This window comes from Borostomias antarcticus (genome assembly GCF_949987555.1).
Source record: "Borostomias antarcticus genome assembly, chromosome: 1".
Taxonomy (NCBI): Eukaryota; Metazoa; Chordata; class Actinopteri; order Stomiiformes; family Stomiidae; genus Borostomias; species Borostomias antarcticus.
This window is the reverse complement of record NC_140234.1, coordinates 58,044,378-58,058,067: the sequence shown is the minus strand read 5'-3', so window position 1 is coordinate 58,058,067 and position 13,690 is coordinate 58,044,378. Positions and strand designations below refer to the sequence as shown.

Here is a 13,690-nt window from a genome sequence, read left to right as displayed (position 1 = left end):
TGTCATCAGCCTGTAGTCCAGCCGGTGGCGTGGCTCCGTCCTGATCTCTTCCAATACTTTACACTTTATTGCCCAGAAGTGACATCGAAATGACGGTAAATCATGTATATAATATTAAAACATTCATGCAGCGTTTGTATTAGCTACAGCTAACGTTAGCTAGACTAGCTCAATTGTGTTCATTGCCACTTTGCTATGCTTATGCTAGCTAGGTTAGCTAGGTTAGCTAGGTTAGCTAGAACTAATGGTGCGTTCGTTTGTGGTCGGAGGTGGCAAGTCGCAAGTGGGAAAATACCTACCTCCGACCTGTGTGCATTCGAGCTATATACCATTATATCACAGTTACCTAGTTATATCTAGTGCATTCGAGCAACTGGGGGCTGAGAAACATATCCGAATTTGCGACGAGGAAGTGCGAGTTCATGCGGTGTTTTATTTAATCATTCCTAGCAAGTCGCAATTTGCACCTCCCAGTTATAAACGAACGCACCATAACTACCATTCATGCCTGTTACCAAACGGTGCTGGCACAACTGATCGCCTGCTCCAGGAACAACGGGCAGATAAGGGAAAGCTGACGCGATAGTGCTAACTCTCCACCTCCTCACTGATGAGAAGTACTAGCGTGTGTGAGAAATGTCTTTTCAGGAACGAAAGGGTACAGCAAAGCTGGACTTTCTGAGGAAGATAGAGGAAGAAGTCCAGCAGAAATGGGAGAGGGAGAAAGTCTTTGACTGTGACGCGCCCACCACCATCGGGCAAAGCACCAAGTGAGTTGTGATTGAATTGTCATCATCAGTCTGCATTTGTTATCACCAGCCAGCTGAATGCACTGTCACTAATATTCTGTCTGTTACAGCAAGAACAAGTACTTTGTCACCTTCCCCTACCCGTACATGAATGGCCGGCTACATCTTGGTCACACGTTCTGCCTTTCTAAGTGCGAGGTGAGGTATATTTATGTCTCTTAACAGATCTGTAACAACACAATTACAAGTCGTGGAGTCTGTGGTTCAGGAGGTAGAGCGGGTCGTCCAATGATCGCAGGGTCGGCGGTTCGAATCCCGGCTCCTCCTGTCCACATGTCGAAGTATCCTCGGGCAAGACACTGAACCCCCCCAAATTGCTCCCAATGAGCAGGCTAGCACCTTGCTTGAATGTGTGTGTGAATGGGTGAATGAGTGAAACCGCTTTGTAGAAAAAGAGCGATATAAGTCCAGTCCATTTACCAAGTCCTGATATGTCATCACTTCTGGTCTGTTCTCTGCAGTTTGCCGTCGGCTACCAGCGACTGAAAGGGAAGCAATGCTTGTTCCCGTTTGGGCTGCACTGCACAGGAATGCCAATCAAAGTAAGTTCATTTCTTGCAGCTTTATCTCAAACTACTTTTTTTTTATCGTCCCCCGCCACCTGTTGAAACCGGGGGGCGACTAGGCCTTGGTTATACTCTCCAGGAGTACGTTAGGGTCCGCGTGACGTACATTTCGTCGTCAGAGGGTGTTCGCTTCCCAAGCAGGAGATCCTTGCTCTCGATGAATCCTAAATGGTAACACGTGCTTCATTGGCGCAGTTGCTTTTTGCATGTGTCGTGATAAATATCCTGGTTCTTCCTGTCTGTCAGGCCTGCGCAGACAAGCTGAAGAGAGAGATGGAGGTGTATGGCAATCCACCCCAGTTTCCCGATGAAGACGAGGAGGAGGAAGAACAGAGTCCCAAGGTGGAAGATGAAATCATCATCAAGGATAAATCTAAGGGCAAAAAGGTAAGCCATGGGTTAGGGTTAGATGATCAATGGTTAGGGTTAGTTGATCAATGGTTAGGGTTAGTTGATCAATGGTTAGGGTTAGTTGATCAATGGTTAGGGTTAGGTGATCAATGGTTAGGGTTAGTTGATCAATGGTTAGGGTTAGATGATCAATGGTTAGGGTTAGTTGATCAATGGTTAGGGTTAGTTGATCAATGGTTATGGTTAGATCAATGGTTATGGTTAGATGATCAATGGTTAGGGTTAGGGTTAGGGTTAGTTGATCAATGGTTAGGGTTAGTTGATCAATGGTTAGGGTTAGTTGATCAATGGTTAGGGTTAGTTGATCAATGGTTAGGGCGTCCATCTTGATCACAGCTACGTATGTGAATTGCACTTGGTTTATATTAGGCCTACATGTCCACATTGCAGTTAGAATCATCTGACCTCATGCACCTGTCTCTCTAGCCATCTGTCTTCCTGTCCATATATAACTGTCCTCATGCACCTCTCTCTCTAGCCATCTATCCGTCTTCGTGTTTTAACATTTCGTTCTCTCGACCCTCCCAGAGCAAAGCGGTGGCGAAGGCCGGAGGCGCCAAGTTCCAGTGGGACATCATGAGGTCGCTGGGCCTGAGCGACCAGGAGATCGTGGCGTTCGCCAGCGCCGAGCACTGGCTGGATTACTTCCCCCCGCTGGCCGTCAAAGACCTGAAGAAGATGGGCGTCAAGGTGACCGGAAATGACCGGCTTCACTCTCCATCTCTTGTTTTTATGTTTGATTTTGATTTATTACCGTAAAGCACTCTGTGCATCCGTGCTGTGAAGAGCGCTATATAAATAAAGCTTACTTACTTACTTGTTTATATCTACACTAAGGGCTGAATTTACTAGAATAAAATGACTCAAATTGGAGGAAAGTTAACTGTAGAACGATGTACTATACTTGAGTATAATAATACTAATAATACCATTCATTGAAGTAATGCTATGTAAACAATGCAACAATGTGGTGCTGTCACCTCTATTTTAAGTGTCCCAAAATCGTTTGCTCCAATCCGACCGATTTTGCTCCAGAAAATTCAGGTCCCTAGTGGCCCCGTTTAGACATGGATGGAGTTCCTTCTCCACGAGAAGCCATTGTTCCACAGTTTGCTATTCCGGGGCATGTATGACGTTGGTTCCCTGGTTCCCTGAACTCTGTCTGCGATCCCAGGTGGACTGGAGGCGTTCCTTCATCACCACGGACGTCAACCCCTTCTACGACTCCTTCGTCAGGTGGCACTTCGTCACTCTGAAGGAGAGGAAGAAGATCAAGTTTGGCAAACGGTGAGTGGCCAGAGCACAGGCCGCCTCCTTCACGCTGGCGTCCACAGACACTTCCACCATGTGGTGGCGCTGTAGCATTCGTTCACGTCAGATGACTGTCATCCGCTCGGCCCGGCAGGTACACCATCTTCTCCCCTAAGGATGGACAGCCCTGCATGGACCACGACAGGCAGACTGGAGAGGTGGGTTCTGGGATGTTCTGACTGAACCGTCTGGTTCTAGGGTTAGGGTTGGTCTGACTGAACGGTCCAGATAGCCCAGGACTGTGGTGTGGTAGTACAGGTACCTACGCTACTGGGACTGGTTTGCTTGAGTCACTGCACCTCTGTAACGGCGTTTGTTTCACCCTTCAGGGCGTTGGACCTCAGGAGTACACTCTGATTAAGATGAAGATGCTCGAGCCCTACCCAGCCAAACTGAGGTACAGCAGCGTCTTAATAATCAAATGACATATTATTGTGTGTGTGTGTGTGTGGTGTGTGTGGTGTGTGTGTGTGTGTGTGTGTGCGTGAATCTCTCTTGGGGGGGGGGGGTGGTATTGAGAGTGAAGAAAAGGTGATTCTCCTCCTGTAGCAGCTGTATTGCTTAAATATTTTATTCTATTCTGTAATATTCTCTTCCTGATTAGATATTTTATTCTGTTCTATTCCTGATTAGATATTTTATTCTATTCTGCTCTATTCTCTTCCTGATTAGATGTTTTATTCTGTTCTATTCCTGATTAGATATTTTATTCTATTGTGCTCTATTCTCTTCCCGATTAGATGTTTTATTCTGTTCTATTCCTGATTAGATATTTTATTCTATTGTGCTCTATTCTCTTCCTGATTAGATGTTTTATTCTGTTCTATTCCTGATTAGATATTTTATTCTGTTCTGTTCTATTCTCTTGCTGATTAGATATTTTATATTATTCTGTTATGTTCTCTTCCTGATGAGATATTTTATTCTATTCTATTCTCTTCCTGATTAGATGTTTTATTCTATTCTCTTCCTGATTAGATATGTTATTCTATTCTGTTCTATTCTGTTCCTGATAAGATGTTTTATTCTATTCTGTTCTAGTCTTCCTGATTAGGGGTTTTATTCTGTTCTCTTCCTGATTAGATATTTTATTCTATTCTATTCTCTTCCTGATTAGATGTTTTATTCTATTCTCTTCCTGATCAGATGTTTTATTCTATTCTCTTCCTGTTTAGATGTTTTATTCTCTTCCTGATCAGATGTTTCATTCTGCTCTTCTCTCCTCCCACTCCCAGTGGGCTGAAAGGTAGGAAGGTGTTCCTGGTGGCCGCCACCCTGAGACCTGAGACCATGTTCGGTCAGACCAACTGCTGGGTGCGGCCGGACATGAAGTACATCGCCTTCCAGACGGCCGCCGGCGAGGTCTTCGTCTGCACGCGGAGGTCGGCCAGGAACATGGCCTACCAGGGCGTCACCCAGGACAACGGCGTGGTGCCCCTGGTCATGGAGCTACTGGGAAAGGTGAGCAAGATTCAAGATTCATTTATTTGTCCCGAGGGGAATTTGTCTTGGACATAGAGGCTGCTACATACTGTTAAAGAATTTCAACTGATCACCCATGTGTTCACTCCAAGATAGTTTTTATGTTATCTTACTCTATTTATGTTCCTGTTTTCTCTGAGTTTATTGTTTTTCAATGTTTGTGGAAAGCAGACGTTAACTACATTTTCACTGACATCTGTTGTGCCAGTTGGTCTGGCAAAATAGATCACAACCCCCTGTCACGACACTACCCCTTTAAAAGGGCTCGCCCGTCTTATTGACGGGGCTCTCTGACTCGAATTCACTTCCTGTTGTGAGAGACCGCTTGCAAACGTATTGAAGAATAAAGATATCGTAAATTGTTTTTAACCAGCTTGAATCGACCACTCGCGTGCTCTTATTCTTAATCCAAGTATTAAGAAAATATATTAACAATACCTCTAGAGATGTTCAGGGACAGGTGAGCAGACCCTCTAGATGTTCTGGGACAGGTGAGCAGACCCTCTAGAGATGTTCTGGGACAGGTGAGCAGACCCTCTAGATGTTCTAGGACAGGTGAGCAGACCCTCTAGAGATGTTCTAGGACAGGTGAGCAGACCCTCTAGATGTTCTAGGACAGGTGAGCAGACCCTCTAGATGTTCTGGGACAGGTGAGCAGACCCTCTAGATGTTCTGGGACAGGTGAGCAGACCCTCTAGATGTTCTGGGACAGGTGAGCAGACCCTCTAGAGATGTTCGGGGACAGGTGAGACCCTCTAGATGTTCTGGGACAGGTGAGCAGACCCTCTAGAGATGTTCTGGGACAGGTGAGCAGACCCTCTAGAGATGTTCGGGGACAGGTGAGCAGACCCTCTAGGTGTTCTGGGACAGGTGAGACCCTCTAGATGTTCTGGGACAGGTGAGCAGACCCTCTAGAGATGTTCTGGGACAGGTGAGCAGACCCTCTAGAGATGTTCGGGGACAGGTGAGCAGACCCTCTAGATGTTCTGGGACAGGTGAGCAGACCCTCTAGAGATGTTCTGGGACAGGTGAGCAGACCCTCTAGAGATGTTCGGGGACAGGTGAGCAGACCCTCTAGAGATGTTCTGGGACAGGTGAGCAGACCCTCTAGAGATGTTCGGGGACAGGTGAGCAGACCCTCTAGAGATGTTCTGGGACAGGTGAGACCCTCTAGATGTTCTGGGACAGGTGAGCAGACCCTCTAGAGATGTTCGGGGACAGGTGAGCAGACCCTCTAGAGATGTTCGGGGACAGGTGAGCAGAGGGTTCCCACTGGTCATGGAATTTATGGAATATCATGGAATTTTAAAAAGTCTATTCCCAGACATGGAAAATCAGAGGATTTGATGTTTTTTTGGGCTGTCATGGAATATCAGGTTATCATGGAATTTAGTTGCCATTTATCAAATGGTCATTTTCCGTGCAGTATTTCTCTTTATCTGGTTATTTCACGCGTTTCCTGTATTACGTGAGTGGTTGTTATGGTTACTTGATTTTTCAGTGCTCATTTAACCCCTTCCTGCTCGTCAACAGTTTTTCCGTTCATTACAGCTCATGGAAATTCAGCTTGTTACTCACTGAAAGTCAGGGGAAAGTCAGGGAATTGGACATTGGGCGTGGAGTGGGAACCCTGTAGAGCTGCTCTGGGACCAGCTCCAGTGCGCTAGAGCGTGCAGCACTCACAGCGCATAGATTCACAGGACTGCCTGGTGGGCGGCACGGATCGGAGCGTTCTTTCCATCAGCTCAGACATCGCTCTCTTCCTCCTCCTCCTCCTCGACTCGTGCACTGTGCATTCCTGATGCCTCCCCAAACACACTCCCTACGCTGGACCGGGTCTATCAAATATTAAACCACTCCGCTGCTAATGGTTGCTCGCTCTTAGGAACAGGATACGTGTTTGAGATTAGAGCGTTCTGTACTTTAGTGCTGCATGTTTGATGTCTGACTGAACGTTGGCCTGCATTCAGTCTCATTGATCAGTTATTAGAAGACTGGTTATTGATTGTTGTTATTCTATCTCAGCCTCCTCTCCCTCTGCTACTCTGTCACATCTCTCTCTCTCTCTCTTACTCATATCTCTTTCTCTCCTAACCTCTATATCTCCCCACTTTCTCCACATCCCTCTCTCTTTCAACTCCTCTGTCTCTCTCCCCACCTCTGTCCCCCATCTCTCCCCCTCCCCCCATCTCTCTCTCTCTGGCTTCATCTCTCTCTCTCTTTTTCGCCATCCCCCACTCCTTTAATCTCAAGCACACACACATATACACATATTTAAAAGTTTGATGCATACACACACTCCTACTCCCGCAGACCATACCCCTGTGGTAAAGTGGGCTTGCATGTCTTTTTTTCCCACCACCAGGACATTCTGGGATGTTCCCTGAGCGCCCCTCTGACGTCCTACAAGACCATCTACGCTCTGCCCATGCTCACCATCAAGGAAGATAAAGGTACCTGGCGCTCAGAACACGCTAGTCAGCTAGCCGCTCAGGATCGCTAGCCAGCTAGCTGCTAAGGACACGCTAGCCAGCTAGCCGCTCAGGACACGCTAGCCAGCTAGCTGCTCAGGACACGCTAGCCAGCTAGCCGCTCAGAACACGTTAGTCAGCTAGCCACTCAGGATCGCTAGCCAGCTAGCCGCTCAGGACACGCTAGCCAGCTAGCTGCTCAGAACACGTTAGTCAGCTAGCCGCTCAGGATCGCTAGCCAGCTAGCCGCTCAGGACACGCTAGCCAGCTAGCTGCTCAGGACACGCTAGCCAGCTAGCCGCTCAGAACACGTTAGTCAGCTAGCCGCTCAGGATCGCTAGCCAGCTAGCCGCTCAGAACACGCTAACCAGCTAGCCGCTCAGAACACGCTAGCCAGCTAGCCGCTCAGGATCGCTAGCCAGCTAGCCGCTCAGGACACGCTAGCCAGCTAGCTGCTCAGGACACGCTAGCCAGCTAGCCGCTCAGAACACGCTAGCCAGCTAGCCGCTCAGAACACGCTAGTTATATTTCACTGTATTACCCGACAAGAGTAAGGAGAGGGAGAAATGGCTCTAATTTACAGATTGGCTCATTAATGTTATCAGGTCCCCTATTAGCCCCCATGGGTACATTTTCTAAATTGAAATGGTCTTCGCACAATGGAAACGTCTCAGAAGGAACCTATACTGTCTTTTGTCTCTCTTTCTCACCTGAACAACGGTAACATCTGTTGGACAGAGGGGGACAGGCTAGAGAAGATGGTGGTCTCAGGGGTTAAAAAGAGATGATTTAGTATGTTTACCGTTGTTGTTGTTGTGTTGCATAACTGTGGTCCTCTTGTGTGACCTCAGGTACCGGGGTCGTCACCAGCGTTCCGTCCGATGCCCCTGATGACATCGCCGCGCTTAGGGACCTCAAGAAGAAGCAGGTGAGCTCCAGCGCGACCTCTGACCTTCTACGTCTGCTCCCGTTCAATTCAATTATCAAATAACTTTTAATTACTTCCCCAGAAGAAGACATAAAATGTCTGGCCAGTGAAATTAGTTTTTATTTGATTTTTTTTTGTCACCAGGCCCTGAGAGAAAAATACGGCATCGAGGACAAGATGGTGTTGCCTTTTGAACCGGTATATTCCCCGCCACACCCCTCACACCTAACTCGAACCCCAACACCTAACCCTAACCCCTCACACCTAACCCTAACCCCTCACACCTAACCCTAACCCCTCACACCGAACCCTAACCCCTGACACCTAACCCCTCACACCTAACCCTAACCCCTCACACCTAACCCTAACCCCTCACACCTAACCCTAACCCCTCACACCTAACCCCTCACCCTAACCCCTCACACCTCACCCTCACCCCTCACACCTAACCCTAACCCCTCACACCTAACCCTAACCCCTCACACCTCACCCTAACCCCTCACACCTAACCCTAACCCCTCACACCTAACCCTAACCCCTCACACCTCACCCTAACCCCTCACACCTAACCCTAACCCCTCACACCTAACCCTAACCCCTCACACCTAACCCTAACCTCTCACACCTAACCCTAACCCCTCACACCTCACCCTAACCTCTCACACCTAACCCTAACCTCTCACACCTAACCCTAACCCCTCACACCTCACCCTCACACCTCACCCTAACCCCTCACACCTCACCCTAACCCCTCACACCTAACCCTAACCCCTCACACCTAACCCTAACCCCTCACACCTCACCCTAACCCCTCACACCTAACCCTAACCCCTCACACCTCACCCTAACCTCTCACACCTAACCCTAACCTCTCACACCTAACCCTAACCCCTCACACCTCACCCTAACCTCTCACACCTAACCCTAACCCCTCACACCTAACCCTAACCCCTCACACCTAACCCTAACTCCTCACACCTAACTCCTCACACCTAACCCTAACCTCTCACACCTAACCCTAACCCCTCACACCTAACTCGAACCCCAACACCTAACCCTAACCCCTCACACCTATCCCTAACCCCTCACACCTAACCCTAACCCCTCACCCCTAACCCTAACCCCTCACACCTAACCCTAACCCCTCACACCTAACCCAAACCCCTCACACCTAACCCTAACCCCTCACACCTAACCCTAACCCCTCACACCTAACCCTAACCCCTCACACCTAACCCTAACCCCTGACACCTAACCCTAACCCCTCACACCTAACCCTAACCCCTCACACCTAACCCTAACCCCTCACACCTAACCCTAACCCCTCACACCTCACCCTAACCCCTCACACCTAACCCTAACTCCTCACACCTAACTCCTCACACCTAACCCTAACCTCTCACACCTAACCCTAACCCCTCACACCTAACCACATCCCTGTGAGTAGGACCTCACATCCCACAACTAACCCTACAAGTCTTCTATGAGTAGGACTGTCCTTCTCCTCACACCCTCACCTGTCTTCTGTGAGCAGGACTATTCAAGTGTGTGTGTGTGCGTGTGTGTGTGTGTGCCCGCCCGCGTAGCATCACTGTCTTCTTCTCTGGGTCCCCAGGTGCCCATCATTGAGATCCCGGGCTACGGGAGCCTGTCCGCCCCCCTGGTGTGCGACGAGCTGAAGATCCAGAGCCAGAACGACAAGGAGAAGCTGGCCGAGGCCAAGGAGAAGGTCTACCTCAAGGGCTTCTACGAAGGGGTGAGACGCCTGTATCCCCGTTAGAAATCCTCTTGGAAAAACGACACTGCATCGTTGATGGAATTTGAAGTTCCTTTAAAGTAGTTATGGCTGCCGGCCTTATCCCTCCCTGCATGTCATCTGTTACATGTTGAAATGTAACCCTCTCTACCTGGATCCTTCTCCCTCTCTCTCCCTCTCTCTCTTTCTGTCTCGCTCTCTCTCTCTCTCTCTCTCTCCCACTTCTCTCCCTCTCTCCCCTCTCTCTCTCTCTCTCTCCTCTCTTTCTCCTTCTCTCTCTCTCTCCCTCCCTCCTTCTCTTTCTCCTCTCTCTCCCCCCCCCCCCTCTCTCCCTTTCTCTCACTCTCTCCCTCTCCCCCCCCTCCCTCTCTCTCTCTCTCTCTCTCTCTCTCCAGATCATGCTGGTTGAAGGCTTCAAGGGGCAGAAGGTCCAGGACGTCAAAAAGCCCATCCAGAAGATGATGGTGGAGAAGGTTGGCTGGCTCTTTCCTGAGTGTGTGTTCTTCTGACCGGTTAGGGTTGTGTGTGTATTTGTGTGTGTGTATTTGTGTGTGTGTGTGTGTGTGTTCATTTGGGTGTGTGTATTTGTGTGTGTGTGTGTGTGTGTGTGTGTAACCAGTGTTCTCTCACGCGTTCGCAGGGCGAGGCGCTGATTTACATGGAGCCAGAGAAGCAGGTGATGTCACGCTCGGCAGACGAGTGCGTGGTGGCGCACTGTGACCAGTGGTGAGTAGAGCATCATGGGAGTAGAGCATCATGGGAGTAGAGCATCATGGGAGTAGAGCATCATGGGACTGTAGCACGCCATAGGGGTTCCTCCAGACAGTAACCCTCCACCCCAGGCGTCTAGACTATGTATGTAGTTCCTCCAGATCAAATCAAACTTTATTTGTATAGCGCATTTCATACACAGAGGCAACACAATGCGCTTTACAGAGAGCAATGGGGAGGTGGGCATAGGTCCCACCCCTACATATTCCAGAGGGAAGCAAAAAAACAGTTTCACCCGGGGGCAAGACAGTAATCCCGCCCCCTCTGGCCCAGGTACCTGGACTACGTATGTAGTTCCTCCAGACACTAACCTAGCCCCCTCTGGCCCAGGTACCTGGACTACGTATGTAGTTCCTCCAGACACTAACCTAGCCCCCCCTGGCCCAGGTACCTGGACTACGTATGTAGTTCCTCCAGACACTAACCTAGCCCCCTCTGGCCCAGGTACCTGGACTACGTATGTAGTTCCTCCAGACACTAACCTAGCCCCCTCTGGCCCAGGTACCTGGACTACGTATGTAGTTCCTCCAGACACTAACCTAGCCCCCCCTGGCCCAGGTACCTGGACTACGTATGTAGTTCCTCCAGACACTAACCTAGCCCCCTCTGGCCCAGGTACCTGGACTATGTATGTAGTTCCTCCAGACACTAACCTAGCCCCCTCTGGCCCAGGTACCTGGACTACGTATGTAGTTCCTCCAGACACTAACCTAGCCCCCTCTGGCCCAGGTACCTGGACTATGTATGTAGTTCCTCCAGACACTAACCTAGCCCCCTCTGGCCCAGGTACCTGGACATGTATGTAGTTCCTCCAGACACTAACCTAGCCCCCCCTGGCCCAGGTACCTGGACTACGTATGTAGTTCCTCCAGACACTAACCTAGCCCCCTCTGGCCCAGGTACCTGGACTATGTATGTAGTTCCTCCAGACACTAACCTAGCCCCCCCTGGCCCAGGTACCTGGACTATGTATGTAGTTCCTCCAGACACTAACCTAGCCCCCTCTGGCCCAGGTACCTGGACATGTATGTAGTTCCTCCAGACACTAACCTAGCCCCCCCTGGCCCAGGTACCTGGACTATGTATGTAGTTCCTCCAGACACTAACCTAGCCCCCTCTGGCCCAGGTACCTGGACTATGTATGTAGTTCCTCCAGACACTAACCTAGCCCCCCCTGGCCCAGGTACCTGGACTACGGAGACCCAGAGTGGAAGCAGCAGGCCTCGGATGTTCTCAAGCCCATGGAGACGTGAGTCGCCACTGATCAACAGACTCAGGCACCAGGCGCTAACCCCAACCCTGCAGCCATCACACCAACGCTCTCCACCTTGCGTTTGTGTGTGTGCGTGCGTGTTTGCGGACTTCCTGATCTGTGTGTGTGTGTGTGTGTGTGTGTGTCAGGTTCTGCGAGGAGACGAGGAAGAACTTTGAGGCGACTCTGGCCTGGCTCCAGGAGCACGCCTGCTCTCGCACCTACGGACTCGGTGAGGAGAGAGGGGGTTCGGGCAGGGGGGCGGGGCCTCGGTGAGGAGGGGGGTTCGGGCAGGGGGGCGGGGCCTCGGTGAGGAAAGAGGGGGTTCGGCAGGGGGGCGGGGCCTCGGTGAGGAGGGGGGTTTGGGCAGGGGGGCGGGGCCTCAGCGAGGAGGGGGGTTCGGGCAGGGGGGCGGGGCCTCAGCGAGGGGTGGGGGTTCGGGCAGGGGGGCGGGGCCTCGGTGAGGAGAGAGGGGGTTCTGGCAGGGGGGCGGGGCCTCGGTGAGGAGGGGGGTTCGGGCAGGGGGGCGGGGCCTCAGCGAGGGGTGGGGGTTCGGGCAGGGGGGCGGGGCCTCGGTGAGGAGAGAGGGGGTTCGGGCAGGGGGGCGGGGCCTCGGTGAGGAGGGGGGTTCGGGCAGGGGGGCGGGGCCTCGGTGAGGAGAGAGGGGGTTCGGGCAGGGGGGCGGGGCCTCGGTGAGGAGGGGGGTTTGGGCAGGGGGGCGGAGCCTCAGTGAGGAGGGGGCTTCGGGCAGGGGGGCGGGGCCTCAGCGAGGAGGGGGGGTTCGGGCAGGGGGGCGGGGCCTCAGCGAGGAGGGGGCTTCGGGCAGGGGGGCGGGGCCTCAGCAAGGAGGGGGGGTTCGGGCAGGGGGGCGGGGCCTCAGCGAGGGGGGGGGTATCCTTTACCTCAGGTAGAATTGATTTAAACCTGGACAGCACACTGACCAGTGTGTTCTAACCTAGTATGCAGGCAGAGGTACATGTGAAGTACAGTAGATCAACAGAACTACAGTACTAACGCCGGTATCAAGGCCCAGTACGCTGCAGAACCTTGTTAGTGCAAAGGTCAAACTGTATGTGCTGTCTGACTGTGTCGATGTTTGTATGAGTGGAACAGGCAGACAGTGTGAGTGTTGTTTGATTGTATTTTTTAACATTTTATTATTATTATTATTATTATTATTTATTATTATTATCCCCCGGCCCTGGGTGCTTGTTACCACAGGAACGCGGTTGCCGTGGGATCAGACGTGGCTGATCGAGTCCCTGTCTGACTCCACCATCTACATGGCGTACTACACCGTGGCCCACTTCCTCCAGGGGGGGGCGCTCAACGGACAGGGACCCTCGCCCCTGGGAATAAAGTACGCATTCAAGACTCAAGATTGCTTCGTCACATGTAATGTACAGTACGGTGTACAGTCACAGTGAAATGTTGCTGCCAGCTCCAAGATTATGCTTGATACAGATAAACTCTAATACTCTATTTCAAATTACAATTTTACAAGTTTCAAATGTATAAATTACGAAAATTACAAAGCTTGCAAATCAACACTAATTACACAGTAAGTACTCTTTCTATACAGTATAAGATGGATTATGTACATTCCCCTCTCTCTCTCTCACACACACACACACACACACACACACACACTGCCTTAGCAGATCTCTCACGATAGACGCTGTACACCCCCCTCTCACGCACACACACACACACACACACACACACACACACACACACACACACACACACACACACACACATACACACACTGCCTTAGCAGATCTATCACGATAGACGCTGTACATCCCCCTCTCTCACACACACACACACACACACACACACTGCCTTAGCAGATCTCTCACGATAGACGCTGTACACCCCCCTCTCACACACACACACACACACTGCCTTAGCAGATCTATCACGATAGACG

The 13,690-nt window shown here is 50.8% G+C and overlaps 1 protein-coding gene across 1 annotated transcript in view; it reads left to right on the top strand.

The window, feature by feature from the left end:
* lars1b (leucyl-tRNA synthetase 1b) overlaps positions 1-13,690 on the top strand; it is a gene marked incomplete at its 3' end in the record, with an annotated part of 14,321 nt that continues 631 nt past the window's right edge. Inside the window, exons 1-19 of the mRNA XM_084437006.1 lie at positions 1-95; positions 649-770; positions 860-947; positions 1,271-1,351; positions 1,622-1,762; positions 2,315-2,476; positions 2,961-3,073; positions 3,192-3,255; positions 3,427-3,494; positions 4,333-4,558; positions 6,945-7,032; positions 7,902-7,978; positions 8,123-8,176; positions 9,594-9,734; positions 10,130-10,207; positions 10,375-10,460; positions 11,689-11,754; positions 11,907-11,989; positions 12,979-13,117. Coding sequence (XP_084293132.1) covers positions 90-95; positions 649-770; positions 860-947; positions 1,271-1,351; positions 1,622-1,762; positions 2,315-2,476; positions 2,961-3,073; positions 3,192-3,255; positions 3,427-3,494; positions 4,333-4,558; positions 6,945-7,032; positions 7,902-7,978; positions 8,123-8,176; positions 9,594-9,734; positions 10,130-10,207; positions 10,375-10,460; positions 11,689-11,754; positions 11,907-11,989; positions 12,979-13,117 — 1,883 coding nt within the window. The 5' untranslated portion in view covers positions 1-89. The remainder of the gene's footprint in view (positions 96-648; positions 771-859; positions 948-1,270; positions 1,352-1,621; positions 1,763-2,314; positions 2,477-2,960; positions 3,074-3,191; positions 3,256-3,426; positions 3,495-4,332; positions 4,559-6,944; positions 7,033-7,901; positions 7,979-8,122; positions 8,177-9,593; positions 9,735-10,129; positions 10,208-10,374; positions 10,461-11,688; positions 11,755-11,906; positions 11,990-12,978; positions 13,118-13,690) is intronic.